The sequence below is a fragment of the Melospiza melodia genome, chromosome 20 (assembly GCF_035770615.1).
Source record: "Melospiza melodia melodia isolate bMelMel2 chromosome 20, bMelMel2.pri, whole genome shotgun sequence".
NCBI classification, from domain to species: Eukaryota; Metazoa; Chordata; class Aves; order Passeriformes; family Passerellidae; genus Melospiza; species Melospiza melodia.
The window spans coordinates 14,423,188-14,441,212 of record NC_086213.1 but is presented as its reverse complement, the minus strand read 5'-3'; the positions used below and the strand labels follow the sequence as shown (position 1 = coordinate 14,441,212).

General features: G+C 51.6%; 1 protein-coding gene across 3 annotated transcripts in view; it reads left to right on the top strand.

Annotated features, from left to right (window-relative positions):
- TMEM132D (transmembrane protein 132D) overlaps positions 1-18,025 on the top strand; it is a 184,580-nt gene that overhangs the window by 162,307 nt on the left and 4,248 nt on the right. For 2 of the 3 annotated variants that reach the window (XM_063173231.1, XM_063173233.1), the window contains 3 exons: positions 12,660-12,865; positions 13,841-14,114; positions 15,887-16,078. In XM_063173231.1, coding sequence (XP_063029301.1) covers positions 12,660-12,865; positions 13,841-14,114; positions 15,887-16,078 — 672 coding nt within the window. The remainder of the gene's footprint in view (positions 1-12,659; positions 12,866-13,840; positions 14,115-15,886; positions 16,079-18,025) is intronic. The other variant, XM_063173232.1, reaches the window with a different exon arrangement.

Sequence of the window (18,025 nt, the reverse complement as noted above, 5' to 3'; positions counted from 1 at the left end):
GCTCAGGGGCTGAGCTCTGCTGCCTCTGGTACTGTGCAAAGCACATCTCCCACTGCAACAGGGCCCTTTGCCTTTGTGATCAATATTGAATCTGAGCAACAAAGATGAAATACTTGTGTCCCTTCTTACCCAGAAAAACTCCATTTCTTGTAGATGGCATGCAAGGACTAGACAGGAAAAGTTGTGATCCCTTATCTCACCATAAGGTGCAAAAATCACTGGAATTTTCCAACTGAAAAGAGCATGAAAAAGAGATTAAAAGAGCAACACTTCCAGCTATGGAAAACATTCTCGAAAGTCATTTGTGTGAGCAGTTTGAAATGTTACTGCAGTTGTTAATTATCATCTCAGCCCTCAGTGGTCCCCAGAGTTTCCAGTCAGATCCTGTCTAGTTCAAATCCTTTTCTGCACTGGTGTCACCAGGCCAATCTTCCCCATCCTGCATTTAATTGTTTCTATCCAGCTTTGTACTTCGCCCTTACCTTTCTTCAATCTCATCTATTTATTTCAGATAGTTTTCCACACTACAAAGATCATTTTGAATTCTAAGCTTGTTCTCCAGAGAACTTCTAACCCCTCCCAGCTTGGCATCATCTGCAAATTTAATGAAATTAATTAAATGAAAATTAAATGAAAGGCTCGCATTGACTTCAAGGGGCACTGGAGTGAACCCAGCCTGTCTTACATCTTTCACAAGTGGTTCAAGTGAAATACACTTATTGCTTCACAGGCCGTTTCTGTAAGGGAGGAAGACGGATGCATGTTGAATAATTCAGGGTTCTCGTTGCTGACTGAGAGAGATTTAACTAATTTGTCAAGATAATGACCCCTGTTCACGGCAGGGAGCAAGTGCCTTTGGATGATGGCTGTCCCCAGAGAGGGGCTGGAGCAGCCTGGCTCACTCAGCCCTCGGGAGCAGGGGGTGGGAAGGGCAGGGCAGGCACAGGAGTGCAGGGATGGGGCTGTGCCAGCTGAGAGCAGAGCTGCTGCCAGGGCAGCCAGGCTGCACAGGCGTGGCACTGAGCCCGGCCTGGTGAGGCCCCTGTGGCACAGCTAGTGCCCAGAGTGTGTGGCACAGCTCGGTGCCCAGAGCCTTCCCTGCTCTCAGGGCACCCCGAGAGGGAGGGCAGCTGGCTTTGGTGGCTCAGGGGAGCACAGGAATGCCCTCCCTGCCTGGTGTCCCCTCCCTGCTCACTGTGGTTCAGGGTCTCTCTCCCACTCCCGACTCTGGAGTCCCCTCCACAGCCAGGGAGGGTTGGGAGCATCCCCTGGCTCTGCAGCCCATCCGTGCTGCCTGGTGGCAGCTTTCATCTGGCACTTGTGTATTGTGGCTGCTGCTGGAGCACAGCCCTGCTTATTTATGCTTCTCTGCAAGTGATTCTTGGCTTGAAAAGGCGTAGGACTCTTTCAGAAATTTTTCATGCTTTGCTGTTGCGTTATTTTCCCCCTGTCACTTCAAAGTGTTGGCCAACTTTCCAGAGCCTGCCGTGTGTGCATGAGTATATGTATATTGCAACAGACTTTTCCTTTTTTTCCTAAGTTGTGAGGTTGTATATCTGAACACTTGCCAGAGGAGTAGAACCAGACTTTTCCTGGGCAAACTCTGTGGCATAAAGAGGACAGGATCCTTAACTCTTTGAAGTCCTCCTGTTACCAAGATGGAAATCTCTTTGTCCTTTAGCTCTGAAGTGTGCCATTGCTGAGATATTTCATCTCCTTTAGGCTGTGCTGAAGTGGCTGAAGGGCAGTGCCCTTGCTGGGGTGGTGTCTGAGTCCCACAGGGGATGCCAGCAGTGTTTGGCCATTGTTCTGTCCCACAGGTGATGCCAGCAGTGTTTGGGCATTGTTCTGTCCCACAGGTGATGCCAGCAGTGTTTGGGCATTGTTCTGCTCATGCCAGCAGTGTTTGGGCACAGTTCTGTCCCACAGGTGATGCCAGCAGTGTTTGGGCATTGTTCTGCTCATGCCAGCAGTGTTTGGCCATTGTTCTGTCCCACAGGGGATGCCAGCAGTGTTTGGCCATTGCTCTGTCCCACAGGTGATGCCAGCAGTGTTTGGGCACAGTTCTGTCCCACAGGTGATGCCAGCAGTGTTTGGGCATTGTTCTGCTCATGCCAGCAGTGTTTGGGCACAGTTCTGTCCCACAGGTGATGCCAGCAGTGTTTGGGCATTGTTCTGTTCATGCCAGCAGTGTTTGGCCATTGCTCTGTCCCACAGGTGATGCCAGCAGTGTTTGGCCATTGCTCTGTCCCACAGGTGATGCCAGCAGTGTTTGGGCATTGCTCTGTTGGTGCCAGCTCAGAGAGCCCAGCTCAGGCTGGTGCCTGCAGCTCTGGGCTCTGGGCACTGCAGTTCAGACTCCTCCTCTCCTTTCATCCTGGCATTCTCTTTCTCTGCAGGGGCTTTTCAGTCACTTTCCTGCGCAGCTCTCATCTGCTTTAAGCCTGTGGAGGTCTGCTCTCGTGCCTGGCTTGGGTCACATCAGTCCCCAGTGCTGCCCCTAATTAAAACTGATGAATGACCCAGTAGTGTTTGCACAGAAGTTAAAATCTCGGGATGTTCCTGTTTGAGGCTGTGTGGGATGGGATCAAAGCTTTCCAGAGCCAGAGGGATGTGACCCCTGCTGATTTGGCTCTCCTAGAGGCTGGATCCTGGAGCCTCCAGTCCAGTTACTGGTGCAGGGCTGGGGCCGTGCCCTGCCCGTGCTGCGTGTCCTGCCATGGCACAGAGGTGCCCAGCCTGGTGACTCTGCCCGTGCTCTGGTGTCTGCAGGGAGATGTGCGGCTGAATCATGAGGGCACAGCTCCCAGCTCTGAGCTCCCAGTGCTCAGCTGGCCCCGTGTGCTGCAAATCCCCCAGATCTCTCAGCCTGGGCACCCCTGTGCCCACAGCCAGCCCAGGTGCCCGTTCCAGGCTCCGTGTACCAGTTACCTTCTGTCCTCACTGGTGTGTTGGGAGGGCTTGGCAGGGCTGCGTCTCCAGCTGCTCCTGTCCCAGCTGTGCCCGCCCGGGTGTGCAGGGCCGGGCCAGGCTCTGCCATCCCTCTGCCAAGGCTGGAATGCTGTTCTGAGCCCTGCCTGACCACCTGTGGCTGCAGCACGGGCTGCATAATCAGAACTGACAATCCCTGTCTAGAGATTTCTTGGAAGCTGGAAAAATGAGAATGTTGTCAAAAAAATACCAACGCTTCCAGTCTGCAATGCAGTGATGGAGATGAGAGATGAGTGAATGCAAGGAGGCAGGGGATATATCAGCCCAGTGCTTTTTTCTGACTAATTTAGGAGTCCAGAATGGTCTGGAAGAATTTACATTTCTCTTACAGCCTTAAAGAAAAAGCATTTTAAGGCAGTTTCTGTATTTCTTTCTCTTTACAAAGAAATCCAACAGCTGTTGGTTTGTTGGACCAAAGTTTAATAGCAGTCATGCATAAAACTACAGTAAGGGTGGTAATTTCTTTTTTCATCTGTTCATGATAAAGAATTTTTGTATTTTATTTGGAAGCAATTTTCCGTAAAGTTATGAAAACCCTTTAAAGGAGGATCTTATTTTTTTCTAACAGAGCAAACATAAATTTCACTGGGGATGAGCACAGGGTGTGTGGAGGAGCTGCAGTCCTTGGGGAGGAGCAGAGGAGCTTCAATCCACCCTGCTCAGCACGAGGTGCTGGCCTCAGCCCCTGGAAAGCAGCACCTGTGTCAGGGTGTTTGTGCTCCCAGGTGGGCAGAGAGCCCTGCCCGGGCACAGCTGTCACACCTGGGGACAGGAATGGGCAGGAATGGCTCAGGAAAAGGAAAAACAGGAGCTCTGCACCAAGAGAGGCTCATTAATATAATTGTGTGATGTGTGATGGCAGTGCCAGCAGGGCAGGCACTCAGAGCAGGGCATGGGGTGTGTGCAGGTGTGCCAGGGATGCAGGGAGCCCCAGCAGGGCATGGGGTGTGTGCAGGTGTGCCAGGGATGCAGAGAGCCCCAGCAGGGCATGGGGTGTGTGTGCAGGTGTGCCAGGGATGCAGGGAGCCCCAGCAGGGCATGGGGTGTGTGTGCAGGTGTGCCAGGGATGCAGAGAGCCCCAGCAGGGCATGGGGTGTGTGTGCAGGTGTGCCAGGGATGCAGGGAGCCCCAGCAGGGCATGGGGTGTGTGTGCAGGTGTGCCAGGGATGCAGGGAGCCCCAGCAGGGCATGGGGTGTGTGTGCAGGTGTGCCAGGGATGCAGGGAGCCCCAGCCCCACACCTGCCCCTGGTCAGGCAATGAGAGAAAAGGTCCCTCAGTGCTGGAGCCTTTACAGGAGACACTTGGCTTTGCTCACACTGGTCCTGCAGGCTGGGGACAGGGGGCAGGGGTCTCACACACGGGGTGACAGCCCCTGGAGTGGCTGTTCCAGGCTCTGTGTATTAATTACCTTCCTGTCCTCACTGGTGCCTCACTGGCTGCACCTGACCAGTCTGGGACCTGACTGTCCCCTTTGCAGCCTGGCTTTGGTGTTCAGCCATTGGGTTTGTCATGCTGCTCACCAGCTCTGCTCCCTTGGCCATCAGGTATCTATTGCCCAGAGACCAGTGACAGCCTCCCTTTCACGAGTGAGAAGCAGAGTTGTTGTTGTCATTCCTGCTCTTTTAGCTTTGCTGCTGGGGGCAGAAATGCCATTCTCAGCTCAGAGAGGGGAAGCTCGGGGTGCTGGCTGTGCTGGGATGGCTGCAGTGGGTGATGCAGAGAGAGAGGGAGATGGAACTTCATTAGCAGGAGTGAGAAAGCGTTGTCATGTTTATTACAAACAACTGTGGCTCCTGCGATGTAAAGCAGGAGGTGAGCTGAGCCCAGCAGGCTGTGGCCGCTCCTCGGGCAGTGCCAGCCTGGCTCAGGCTGTGCTGCCATCCTGTCCCTGACTGCCAGGAGCAGTCCCTGGGCTGTCCCAGCGTCACTGAGCGTCCCGGGCAGCAGGTGGGCAGGGAGCCTCCTCATCCAGCTGGGAACAGGCGCTGGAGCAGCCAGCAGCAAACCAGGGAGTGGGGAGCAGCAGGAGGGAAGGATTGGATTGTCTGTGTGTGCCCTGGGCAGAGCTGCACCCCCAGAGCTGCCCCTGCCCCAAAAACTGCCCAGAAATGTCATCAGCACAAAGGTGCAGCTGGGCACCTCCAGCACCTGAGCTCTCCTTGTTCCTTACACATCAGGCTTTGCAGCATCCCTGTAAAACAAGGCAGAGCAGCCTGATTGTACAGATACATCAAAGGAGATTAAAGGCTGGATTCCGGAGAGGTTTAACACCAAACTCCCCTGGAGTTCAGTGGGAGTTTAACACTTTAGCATCCTTCAGAGTATTGATCTCAATGAATTACAGGCAGCTAGCAGGTGTGTGAGGGAGCAGGGACTTAAAGCCAGGCTGGTGCAAAGTGCTGCTGTGCCTTTCTGTCCCCTCCTGCCCGTGGGAATGGCACATTCACTGTGCCAGAGGTACCACGGCTTCCATGAGATTGTATTTTAATTGAGCAGGTTTCATCGTGATGATTTTGTTTTGATTTGTGGCCCCAGTTGATTAAGGCTTATTGGGGGAAATTTGGCAGGGTTATTCAGTCAGAATTTGTACTCCTGTAAAGCAGCTTCGTGAAATAATGCTAATTTCCTTGGAATTTCATCTCTGACAGAAGAAAACAAGAAGAAAAAGATGCTACCAGGTTCTTGCTGTGTCAAGGAAACAACTTGTTTTGACATTTCCAAAATGAAATGTTTTGATTTTTTTCATTTTAAAATAACTTTTTCCTTGATGTTGTGGTATTTTTACATAATTTTAATCATTTGAAATTGAAATGAAAGTGAATTTCGTGACCCAAAAATGAAAGCAAATGTAGGTGTCTTGCAAGCCCTGGTGAAATGTGCATTCATCAGCTGGAGTGGCAGTGCCACGGGAGAGGGGACACAGCACCAGGGACACACCAGGGGGAACAGGGCAGGAATAAATCACAGCTGAGCACGGAGTGTGCAGAGACTCCCAAATGTGTTCACAAGGGGCTGGGCAGAAGCTGCTCTGCTCTCATGCCACCCCAGAAAATTGTAAAATCTGTGCAAATCCACTGCTCAGAGAAACGTGCGGTGGTGTTTGCAGGGGTCTCAGGATGAGGGAAGAGACAAGGATCTGACTCCATGTTTCAGAAGGCTGATTTATTATTTTATGATTTATATTATATTAAAACTATGCTAAAAGAATAGAAGAAAGGATTTCATCAGAAGGCTAGCAAGGAATAGAAAAAGAATGATAACAAAGGCTTGTGACTGGCTGAGACAGTCCGGACAGCTGACTGTGATTGGCCATTAATTAGAAACAACCACATGAGCCCAATCCCAGATGCACCTGTTGCATCCCACAGCAGCAGATAACCATTGTTTGCATTTTGTTCCTGAGGCCTCTCAGCTTCTCAGGAGGAAAAATCCTAAGGAAAGGATTTTTCAGAAAATACCACGGCTACAGAAACTGACTGTTCTTAGTAGTGGAAACGGGGGCAAAAGAAACATGGAAGGGAAAAACCCACTGAAGCTTTGTGTGCCAACTCTGGATTTTAGAAAGCAAAAGGTGATTCCTGAGGGGAGGCTGTTAATGAGGGGATTTTTCAGGTGGTAGCACCGACCCAGCAGACTTGTGTCACACCACAAACGAGCTGATACACGTGCAGCTCCAGCTGGATGTTTGCCCAGGATTGCGAGTCCCTAAAATGTCCCATGGCGTGCCTCACTCAGGTGTGTTCACTGAGGATAATGTATTGATGTTTGCCACAGAGCTGCACAGCAAACCAAAATAGTTCTTAGAAATTAATTGGTATCAGAGTTCCCTTAATCAATGTGCTCTCTGAGATGCTTCAGGTGGGGATTAGTGCAGTAAAAACCATTTTTCATGTGCACAGGTCGCTGCTGCTATCTGTTTATAGCAGGGATGGGTGGGCTTGCATCGTGTCACTGTGCAAGGCTGGCAGCAAGCAGGGCCCTCAGGAACTGAGGGAGGTGTTGGGGTGGAAAATCCCGGAGTTCCTGATCCCTTGGGCTGGGCTCAGCATCCCTGCCCTGCCGCTTTGGGCTGGGCTCAGGGATCCCCAGAGTTACTGCTTTAGGCTGGGCTCAGCATCCCCAGAGCTCCTGATCCCTGCCTTGCCGCTTTGGGCTGGGCTCAGCCGTGCCCGGAGCTCCTGATCCCTTGGGCTGGGCTCAGCATCCCTGCCCTGCTGCTTTAGGCTGGGCTCAGCATCCCCAGAGCTCCTGATCGCTTGGGCTGGGCTCAGCATCCCTGCCCTGCCGCTTTGGGCTGGGCTCAGCATCCCCAGAGCTCCTGATCCCTTGGGCTGGGCTCAGCATCCCTGCCCTGCTGCTCTAGGCTGGGCTCAGCATCCCCAGAGCTCCTGATCCCTTGGGCTGGGCTCAGCATCCCTGCCCTGCCGCTTTGGGCTGGGCTCAGCCGTGCCCGGGTTAAGCGCGGCTCAGTAAAGGTGACTCTGCCCCCCCCGAGTCATTCATTAGAGACTTATGGAGCTAATAATGGCCTCATCCTTTTGTGCCTTGGTACACAGCTTGTGTTCTGGAGTCTTTTATAGCTCAAATGAGCTGCTTTTGCTTATTTATTTCCCCGCTCATTCATTTTTAATGGTTAGCAGAGCCTCCCCCGTCCTTCTCCTGGCAGCAGTGATTTAGGCAGGGCTCATTATCATAACTTACCTTACTAAATATCCCCATTTGTGCTGCTAGACCCAGGAAAATGTGTGCAGTGCTAAATCACAAGAGATCCCATGAGCTTGCCAGGGTGGCAGGGCTGTGTTTGAAGTGTGTATTATACACAGAGAGCACTCGGGGGGGAAGGATCATTTACAGGGACAGGGATGGGGCAGAGTCATTCCCAAATACTGATTTCTGTGGGGAATACCAGAGGCTTACCTTCCCAGCTGGCCACCCTCGAGATGCACTGACCCAAGCTGCTCAAGATATATTTTATTTTCAAAGATATATTTTATTTTCAAAGATATATTTTATTTTCACAGACTTATTAGCTGTGACTTCCTAAGAGTTCCAACAGAATTACCATAGCAGGAAAGCAGTTTCCTGTGAGGGCTTTACTGTTATCCCATGGGAATTTAATAATGATAATGAGGTGGGGAAAGACTGTTCCTGTTGTTTCTGAGAGCTGGCAGTGAGGTTCTGGGTGCTTCTCCTGGGAGGTGGGATGTACATTCCCTTTCCCTCCCTCCCTTTAGGGCTCTGCATTCTGTTCAGCCAGAAGCTGCCACTGGGTTTATGGGAGCAAAGGAGTCTCAGCCCAAATTCAGGTGTTTCACAGACAGCCTGCACACAGGGGAGAGGGAGGAGCAGTGAAATGCTGTTGGGAGAGGGATGGGAGCAGTGCTCACTGGAGAGGCAGGAGGTCGGTGTGGCAGGGACCGTGTGGGGTTTGTGAGGGGCCTTTCGCTGCTCCCCACGTTCCCCCAAGCTGGGGAAGCCCTGCTGCAGGGCCTCCAGGAGTTTGGTGCTTGATTCCACAGATAATGGGAACCAAAAGAGTGGAAAATAATAAAAACCAATCGCTCTGTTTGTGATCACACCCCAAGTGCATTCAGAAGGGGGGAGTTTCAGAGGACAGAGATGAGCCCTTCTCAAACAACACAATCAGGCTTTTCACGTGAATGTAAAACTGCCTTGGAGCAGCAGTGCCCCTGGTTGTGTTAGTGTGTGCAGGAGGGGCCCAGCAGCATCCCTGCATCCCTGCAGTGACTGCCACAGAACGTGCAGAGTCAGTGTTCCAGGCGTGCTCAGCCCTGCACTGAACCCAGTGCCAGCAGGGCGTGTTTGCTCTGGGCACGGGCACGTGGGAATGCCATTTCTGGCTCTGAGCTGTGCTGGCACTGTGGCACATGGAAATGCCATTTCTGGCTCTGAGCTGTGCTGGTACTGTGGCACATGGAAATGCCATTTCTGGCTCTGAGCTCTGCTGGCACTGTGGCACATGGAAATGCCATTTCTGGCTCTGAGCTGTGCTGGCACTGTGGCACATGGAAATGCCATTTCTGGCTCTGAGCTGTGCTGGTACTGTGGCACATGGAAATGCCATTTCTGGCTCTGAGCTCTGCTGGCACTGTGGCACATGGAAATGCCATTTCTGGCTCTGAGCTGTGCTGGCACTGTGGCACATGGAAATGCCATTTCTGGCTCTGAGCTGTGCTGGTACTGTGGCACATGGAAATGCCATTTCTGGCTCTGAGCTGTGCTGGCACTGTGGCACATGGAAATGCCATTTCTGGCTCTGAGCTGTGCTGGCACTGTGGGACACACAGACCTCTGCCCCAGAGCCAGCACTCACTGCTCAGGTCTGTGTTCACTGCCTCAGCTCTGCACTGGTGGCAGGAGAAGAGGGGCACCTGCAGGAGCCCAGAGAAACCCAAAGCTCTTTTATAACCTGCCAGGTTCGTGCCCCAAAAAGCCATTCAGAGCTCAGTCCCTCAAGAGATGAAAGCCCCCTGTACTGAGAGAATTTCTGGAGCATCTTGTGAGCACTAAGTACAGTCTCCCCTAATTAATGGAGCCAGCTCAGTGCAGGTGTGTGAAAAGCTCCAGTGACACAAAGCCTGGAAAGCTTCAGCAAGGGAGCACAGCACCAGAAGGGTTTAATGGCATTATAATGTCCTTGGATTGCAGTGGCCACAACACAGAGATGCATTCCAGCAGTCTGTTAGCAGGAAAAGAAAATGGCTCTTTCTCTCTTGAGCCCTTGTCACCTTTGCTGGAAGCTGGAGTTGGCATCCCTGGGACAGCAGAGCCCAAAGGCAGGAGGAGAGGAAATGAGCGATGGGGGAGTCCCTGGATTTTGGGAAGGAAGCAGATTGGCTTTCCCCACAAATCAGCCACTCTCCCCAGGCCCTGTGTGGCTCTGCTGCATTTCCAGGGTGCTCAGTGGCTTTCTGGAGTGGCTGTGTGTGCCCAGGCCGGTGCTGGCCACCCCTGATGTGCCCCAGGAGCTGAGCTGGGCCAGGGCAGAGCCCTCTTGCCCCGTTCACGGCTCTGAGAACCCAATCTCAGGAGATATTTCAGTTTTGTGCCCTCCTGTGTGTTCCCTGTGCTGAACAGCTCAGATGTGGCTGCAGGAGCAGGGCCTGGCTGATCTGCTGCCCATTGAGCACCTGATTCTGCCCATGCTGCCTGATTTATGGACATGTTCTGGACATTGCCCCCGTTGTGCTGTTGCCCTGTTGGGCCTGCATGCCAGCTGCAGCAGAGCAGTGCAGTCATTGATGCAGGCAGGGAGGGCTGCCTGGGAGCTCAGTGAGCTCATGGTGCTGCTGGCTTCACCCACAGCCAGGGAAACCAGCAGCTATCCCAAGCACAGGCACCTTTTCCTGACCATCCGTTTGTTCTGTAAACCATAATCTTGAAGGCACAAGGTCATGGTATTTATTTAATCATTCATACAGTAGTCTTTTAGGGATGGATTCTTTTTATAGCTCTCTTTGTGCAGTGAACCCTGATCAAGCTGGAATCCAGGTCTGTTTGCCTGCCAAATTTTCTTTCTCTTGTTATTGCTCGAGCATTAATGAGTTTAGAATCTGAGAGTCTGATTGCCATCTCTGCCCAGCCCAGTTCAGCATTTCTCTCTGTGGCCTGGGAGAGTCTGTGCTGAGTTCCAGCCCTCGAGGCTGAGCTGCCCTTCACAAGCTCACAGATCAGCAAAACCAGCAGCAAAATCCCACCAAAAATCACTGTTCAGGCAGTGACACCTGAGCCAGGTGCCCTGGTGAAGGGCAGAGCAGGGCACCCAGGGGATACATGGAGACACCAGGGGACTCAGGGGACATGCAGGGCACACCCAGGGGACACGCAGGACCCGGCAGCTGCCGTGGCAGTGCAGAAGCTCAGCTTGAGAACAGGCTCACCTGAGACACAAAGCCCATAAATCTGCTGTAAACAAACTCCTTACTCTCCTGCTGAAGCCAAGAGCAACTCAAGAGTTTGACCTTAGAGCAGAGGTGGCTCGGGAGGGAGACACTGCAAGAGCCATGATAACCTTTCCTTGGTGTGTCACTGGGCTCACACAAGCCAGGATGGAAATGTATTTGCCACGGGTCTGTCTGTGAGGGGGTTGTTGTTGTTTAAAGATAATAACATTAGGAATGCCAATTATCCTACAAAAGCTGGTGATATTTAAATATGATTTAAATTCATTCAGCATTTAAACAGAGAAGTAGAAAATGGCATTAAATTCAGACAAGGACGAGACTATACATTGCAGAGTGAGAAGTATGAAATACATTGATGGAATGGAATAGAAGGTCTGGCTGGTAATGGATTGTGGAAAGAGCTCAGGGTTCTAATAGATCATTCCTTCAGATCATCAGCACAGTAAAGTGGTAGTTAATAAATTATTTGACGTGTACATTCACTCATATATTTTAACTAAGTGTAATGAACAGGTCCTGTCAACTCACCTAGATCCTCGCAGTTACTGCTAAATTGCTTGAGTGAGATTTACTAACTCTCTGCAATATTGATGTCCAGAGCTGCAGGTGATAAATGGAGGGACACCAGGGCTGGCTCCTGCTGCAGGGCTCTGCCAGGCTGGCAGCAGGGCTGGAGCTGGGCCCTGGCCACCCCTGAGCCCTTCCTGGGAGGAGTTTGGTTGTGAGCCCCCCACTCGCTGCCTGGTACCTGTGCAGGACTCCTGAGGAGCTCTGTCCCATTCTGGGCTGGATTGGAGAGCTCTGTCCCATTCTGGGGTGCATTAGAGAGCTCTGTCCCGTTCTGGGGTGCATTAGAGAGCTCTGTCCCGTTCTGGGCTGGATTGGAGAGCTCTGTCCCGTTCTGGGCTGGATTGGAGAGCTCTGTCCCGTTCTGGGGTGCATTAGAGAGCTCTGTCCTGTTCTGGGGTGCATTGGAGAGCTCTGTCCCGTTCCGGGGTGCATTAGAGAGCTCTGTCCCGTTCTGGGCTGGATTGGAGAGCTCTGTCCCATCCTGGGCTGGATCAGAGAGCTCTGTCCCGTTCTGGGCTGGATTGGAGAGCTCTGTCCCGTTCTGGGCTGGATTGGAGAGCTCTGTCCCGTTCTGGGGTGCATTAGAGAGCTCTGTCCCGTTCTGGGCTGGATTGGAGAGCTCTGTCCCGTTCTGGGGTGCATTGGAGAGCTCTGTCCCATTCTGGGCTGGATTGGAGAGCTCTGTCCCATTCTGGGGTGCATTGGAGAGCTCTGTCCCATTCTGGGCTGGATTGGAGAGCTCTGTCCTGTTCTGGGGTGCATTAGAGAGCTCTGTCCCTTCTCAGTCTGAGTGCAGTCACTCACTGCTCCTCCCAGGTGAGGGGGCTCTGAGGGCTCTCAGGGAGGGCTGGGGGGTCTGAGCTGTGGGGAGAGGACAGGAGCCTTCTCTGGAGTGGGAATTAAGGACCAAGAGAAAGCTGTTCCCTTATCTTAGATTATACCAGAACTGTTTACAGCAGGAAAAACCAGCCTCTTAAAGTGATGCTGAATTGCACAGGCTATTAAGGGCACACCAGGCACCTTTCTCGTTATTCCATGTTGTCCTCTGAACCTGGAGCTAGTTTAAACCTAGATCCCTTCTCTTCCTCCCACTCACTTACCCAGCGTGTGGTGAACTTTATAATTAGTGAAGAGACTCATTAATTTTTTTTCCTTGTCCTTTTTATTTTCAGGTTTCTGACAGATGTGACTATGTCTTTGTCAACGGGAAGGAAATGAAAGGCAAAGTGAATGTCGTGGTTAATTTCACTTACCAGCACCTGAGTGCCCCCCTGGAGATGACAGTGTGGATCCCTCGTCTCCCGCTGCAGATTGAGGTCTCTGACACAGAGCTCAATCAGATCAAGGGCTGGAGAGTCCCCATCATCTCTAATAAGAGGTAGGTTTCATTAGGGGATGTTCATTCTGGGCTGTGCACTTGCCAGGGACCTGTCAGGGCCAGAGGATCTGAACATGCTCATTTGGCCTTAATGCAATTCTGCTGGAAGTTTGAAGGTCACCAGACATTTATTCAATAGGCTCCTGCACTGGACTGGTAAGGGAAATGGAAGCTGCAGATGCACGAACCTGGATTGGAAATCAATTTCCTTTTGTAGCACTAATGGCTGAGATGGGAAGGGCCAATTGGTCAGGTTAGGCAGGATCAGGCACGAGGCAGCGAGGAGACACCAGCAAGAGGCAGCTCTGGCAGGGCTGGCAGTCTGCAGCCTGTTCACAGGTCCTGGCAGCTCCTGGATCCACCGCCAGGGTCACAGTTAGCACAGAGCTGCTCCACACCCCTGGGGTGCAGTGATCGGTGCCCCACAGGCAGGACACAGAGCTCTCACACTGTCAGCGCCCACAGGACACAGGCTGGATGAAGCAGGTCAGAGCTGGCTGCATCTCCTGTCAGTGTAATTAGGAACAAGAGGAACAAGTTGATAAAGGAGGTGCTTGGTATTCCCACCTGCAAATGAAGCCATTTATTACAGGTTTCTGTTAGCATCAGAGCAAAGACATTTTGGTGGAGATGTGATTTCAAATTGTACTGTACAGAGAGGGATGTGTGTGTAGGTGCAGGGAGATTTCCATGGCAACACCAAGATGTTTATGGGAAGATCCAGAAAGAAAAGAAGTGTGAAGGTCCTGAAAGCAAGGACTTGACATGGGAAACAATGGAAGATGCTTGGGGAGGACAGTGTGGTGGCAAAGCTGGGAGGCCAGAGATGGTCTCAAGTGCTGTTTCTGAGTTATGTACACGGGAAACAGGACAAAAGGGGGGGAGAAGCTGAAGGAAGCAGCTGCAGGAGCAGGCTGCAGGCTGAGGCCAGCAGCAGCTCTCAGCACAGCTGACCCTGTCCCTTGTTGTCCCCAGGCCGGCCAGGGACAGCGATGACGAGGACGAGGACGAGCGCAGGGGCAGGGGCTGCACCCTGCAGTACCAGCACGCCATGGTCAGGGTGCTCACCCAGTTCGTGGCCGAGCCCCCCGAGCCCGGGGCCCAGCTCAGCTTCCTGCTGGGCTCAGACTGGCAGCTGGACATCACCCACCTGGTCAGGGACTTCATGCAGGTGGAGGAGCCCAGGATCGCCCAGCTGCACGAGGGACAGGTCCTGGTCGGGCTGGAGCTGGGCATGACCACCATCCAGGTAGGGACATCACTGATGTGCTCATCACATCACTGTTCCTCCCTTAATTCTGCCACCATCCAGGTAGGGACATCACTGATGTGTTCTGTACTTGCCTTAATTCCCCTTCCACCATCCAGGTAGGGACATCACTGATGTGTTCTGTACTTGCCTTAATTCCCCTTCCACCATCCAGGTAGGGACATCACTGATGTGCTCTGTTCTTGCCTTAATTCCCCTACAAAATCCAGGTAGGGAGATCATTGATGTGCTCTGTTCTTGCCTTAATTCCCCTACAAAATCCAGGTAGGGAGATCATTGATGTGCTCTGTTCTTGCCTTAATTCCCCTACAAAATCCAGGTAGGGAGATCATTGATGTGTTCTGTTTGCTGCCTTAATTCCCAGCCACAATTCAGGCAGGGAGATCACTGACATGTTCTGTTCCCTTCAACTCCCCTCCCTGGCCGTGGGTGATCCAGCATTCACAACAGAAACTGGAGCCACGAGCTTCTGAATGGAACAGAATAGGAGCAAGGACTAGAAGACATGGCAGAGATGGTTTTCTCTCCTTATCTGGGCCCCCAAAGTGCAGTAGATCACAGTTTCATTTAATTTAATCCAGGCTGTCTATTGGGAGGCTTTTTCTGATTATTTTTGTCTAAGGCTGCTTCTGAACCTGGAGCCAGGATTTGATCACAAGGTGTGCAGCTGCTGAACAGCTCAGTGTTCTCCCAGCCTGCACTACAGAGCAAAGGGTAAAGTGAAAATTATCCAGGTTAAGGAAGTGAGACTGGAATACTAATCCAAATATTAATTAAAAGAGAAGGAAAAGGAGATGGGGGGAGCGATTATTTCAGTGATACTGAAGTAGAATACGTGTTAACAAACACTAGAACAGGGAGAAAATCTCTCTCCAAACATGCTTATCATCCCAAAGTGTCAAAGCACAAAACAAGCAGCACTCCTGTCGATAACGAGGTTGTCAAGGCTGGAGAAATGGGATTTGAGATTTTTTACTTTCTGCACAATCTGCGGAGATTTTCTGAATGCCTTTCTAGAGCTCTGGAATTTACAGTGCTCAGACCATAAAACTGGGGAAAGAAAAATCCAAGGGTAAAATCTGAGAGCAAGTTATATTTAAAGAATACCTCTTATGAGCTGCTTCAGAGATGCTCTGTACCCTGTATGGATCATTAAATTCAACTCTCTGCTAATGAGCACCGTGGATGTCATGTATCACTGCACTGACCTCTGTGTGTATTTTCTTAACCAAAACAAATTCTCTCTGTCAATTTTGCATTCAGTACCATGAGAGGTTGTTGTAGCAATACATTACCCTTCCTTTCCGCAGCTTAGATATAAATACCATTTATTCAGTGGATTTTATATAAATCTACAGACTACATTATATTTATGCCACTTCAAAACATGAGGATTAATCAAATACTTAAATTCCTCATGAAGATTACATTTACAACTAGTTACTACACGTGAGGCAGATGTGTGTGGTAATTACATTTACAGTTAGCACATCTGAAGCAGATGTTGGCACACTGCAGAGGGGAGTGGCACAGCTGATTACAGTTGACAGGTAAAAGGTGTTATAGGGCCCCTGTTATTGCAGAAGAGTTACAAAATGTGAGTAGCCCTTTTAAATCATATTTTAATGGTGTCTGCTGTGAGAAATCCCATTGCCATGAACATCCCTTATGTGTGTTCCATGAATCCTGTGCAGTTCTTTCACGTGGTGCTGTACAGAGTGACTGTTGGTAACTGCAGCTTTCCTTTCCAGATCCTGTCCCCCCTTTCAGATGCCATCTTGGCTGAGAAGACAGTGACAGTGCTGGACGAGAAGGTGACAATCACTGACCTGGGAGTGCAGCTGGTGACAGGACTGTCCCTCTCTCTGCAGCTGAGCCCGGGCAGCAACAGGGCCATCTTTGCCACTGCAGTGGCACAGGAGCTGCTGCAGTCCCCAAAGCAGGTCTGTGCCCAGCTGGGCTGCTCTGAGGCACTGCCTCGGACCCTGCAGCTGCTGGAACGAGCAGGGTTTTACTGACAGTGTGCTGGTGAAACACTCTGTGTGTGGGACTTTGCTGAAGGTACCGAGGGTCCTGAGCAGCAAAGCAAAGACCCACACATACACACAGACACACACACACCTTTTCTGTCCCATTCAGCACCCTCTGGATCCCAGGATGTCCTGCCATGTTCACCTCTCACCACAGGTATCCAAATCGTCCCTTTCATTCCACCTGTACATGAGAAAGTGCCTCGTGTTGTGCCAGACTCTTCTCCTTTAGTCACTTCCTGTGAGCACTTTAGGAAGTCAGGGAGCATCCCTTTCACTCTGATTCATTACTAGAATGTGAATCAGCATCACTGACTCATTTCCTGATTCATGATTTCATAAACCATTTTTTTCCCTTATTACCCTTAGTTCCTTTATTAGGGAACCAACAGTTACCAAGGGCTTTTGGACTTTGCCATGGCCCCATCAGTCCCTGCTTGGTATTTGTCCTTGTGCTTCTGTACACATTTGAAATGTAAACTTGTTTTTCCAAACCAAATCCATCAGTCTGGGACTTTCATCAAGGATACACTGGGCTCTTAACACTCGAGCATGTTCTGAGTTTTAAAGGCAAATGGCATCCCCATTTGAAGTTTGGCCAACTGCTGAGGTGCTTTAATTCATCATGGGGTGAATTAAAATCCCCATTTTCCGTGGGATGCAGGATGAGAAATAATGCAGAGCTGCTGTCTTTATAGGGTGATAAAAATGTGCAGTGTTCCAGGAGTGAAGGAATCGATGGCAGGCAGGTGGAGGGAAGGCCAGTGAGCTCATCCATGGCCCAGGGGGTTGGACAAAGGGCCCTGAGGCCAGCCCAGGGGCAGGGCTTGGTGCCAGTCAGCCCCACTGTGTGCCCAGGGGCAGGGCTTGGTGCCAGTCTGCCCCACTGTGTGCCCAGGGGCAGGGCTTGGTGCCAGTCAGCCCCACTGTGTGCCCAGGGGCAGGGCTTGGTGCCAGTCTGCCCCACTGTGTGCCCAGGGGCAGGGCTTGGTGCCAGTCAGCCCAGGGGCAGGGCTTGGTGCCAGTCAGCCCCACTGTGTGCCCAGGGGCAGGGCTTGGTGCCAGTCAGCCCAGGGGCAGGGCTTGGTGCCAGTCTGCCCCATTGTGTGCCCAGGGGCAGGGCTTGGTGCCAGTCTGCCCCATTGTGTGCCCAGGGGCAGGGCTTGGTGCCAGTCAGCCCAGGGACAGGGCTTGGTGCCAGTCTGCCCCACTGTGTGCCCAGGGGCAGGGCTTGGTGCCAGTCAGCCCAGGGGCAGGGCTTGGTGCCAGTCTGCCCCACTGTGTGCCCAGGGGCAGGGCTTGGTGCCAGTCTGCCCCACTGTGTGCCCAGCTTGGGCATTTCAGCCCCCAGAAATGGAGTCTGGGCAGGTCCTTCCTGCAGGGCTGCAGTCAGGGATCCACAAAAACCAGAGAGGAAACTCTGTGCCCCCCACACTGGCAGGGCTGGCTCTGCTTTCAAAGGCAGCTGAGTCCCTCCAATGCTCAGGACGTGATTTTCAGAGCAGTCCCTATAAGCAAAGCAATGCAAAATTATTAAATGATTATGCAGGTTTAAGCAACACAGTGGGAGGATGAGAGTTGATGACATAAATTCTATGCAGCCTTCAAGAAACAGCCAAAGATTAATAAACACAAAGCTGGGATTTATGACAGTGTCAGCGAAGTCTTAGGGCTCTGGCCTGAAATAGAGACAGAAGCAAATCTCCCATTGAAGCAGGGGGAGCTTTGTGGCTCGGAGGATTTCGGAATCAGGCCAGTAGAATGTGCACCCTACAATCCCAAAGGACTGGAAGCTTATTCTCCATGCTCTGAACAGGTGAATGACTTTGTGCTGTGAGCACTTTAATGTGCTTGTTCTCT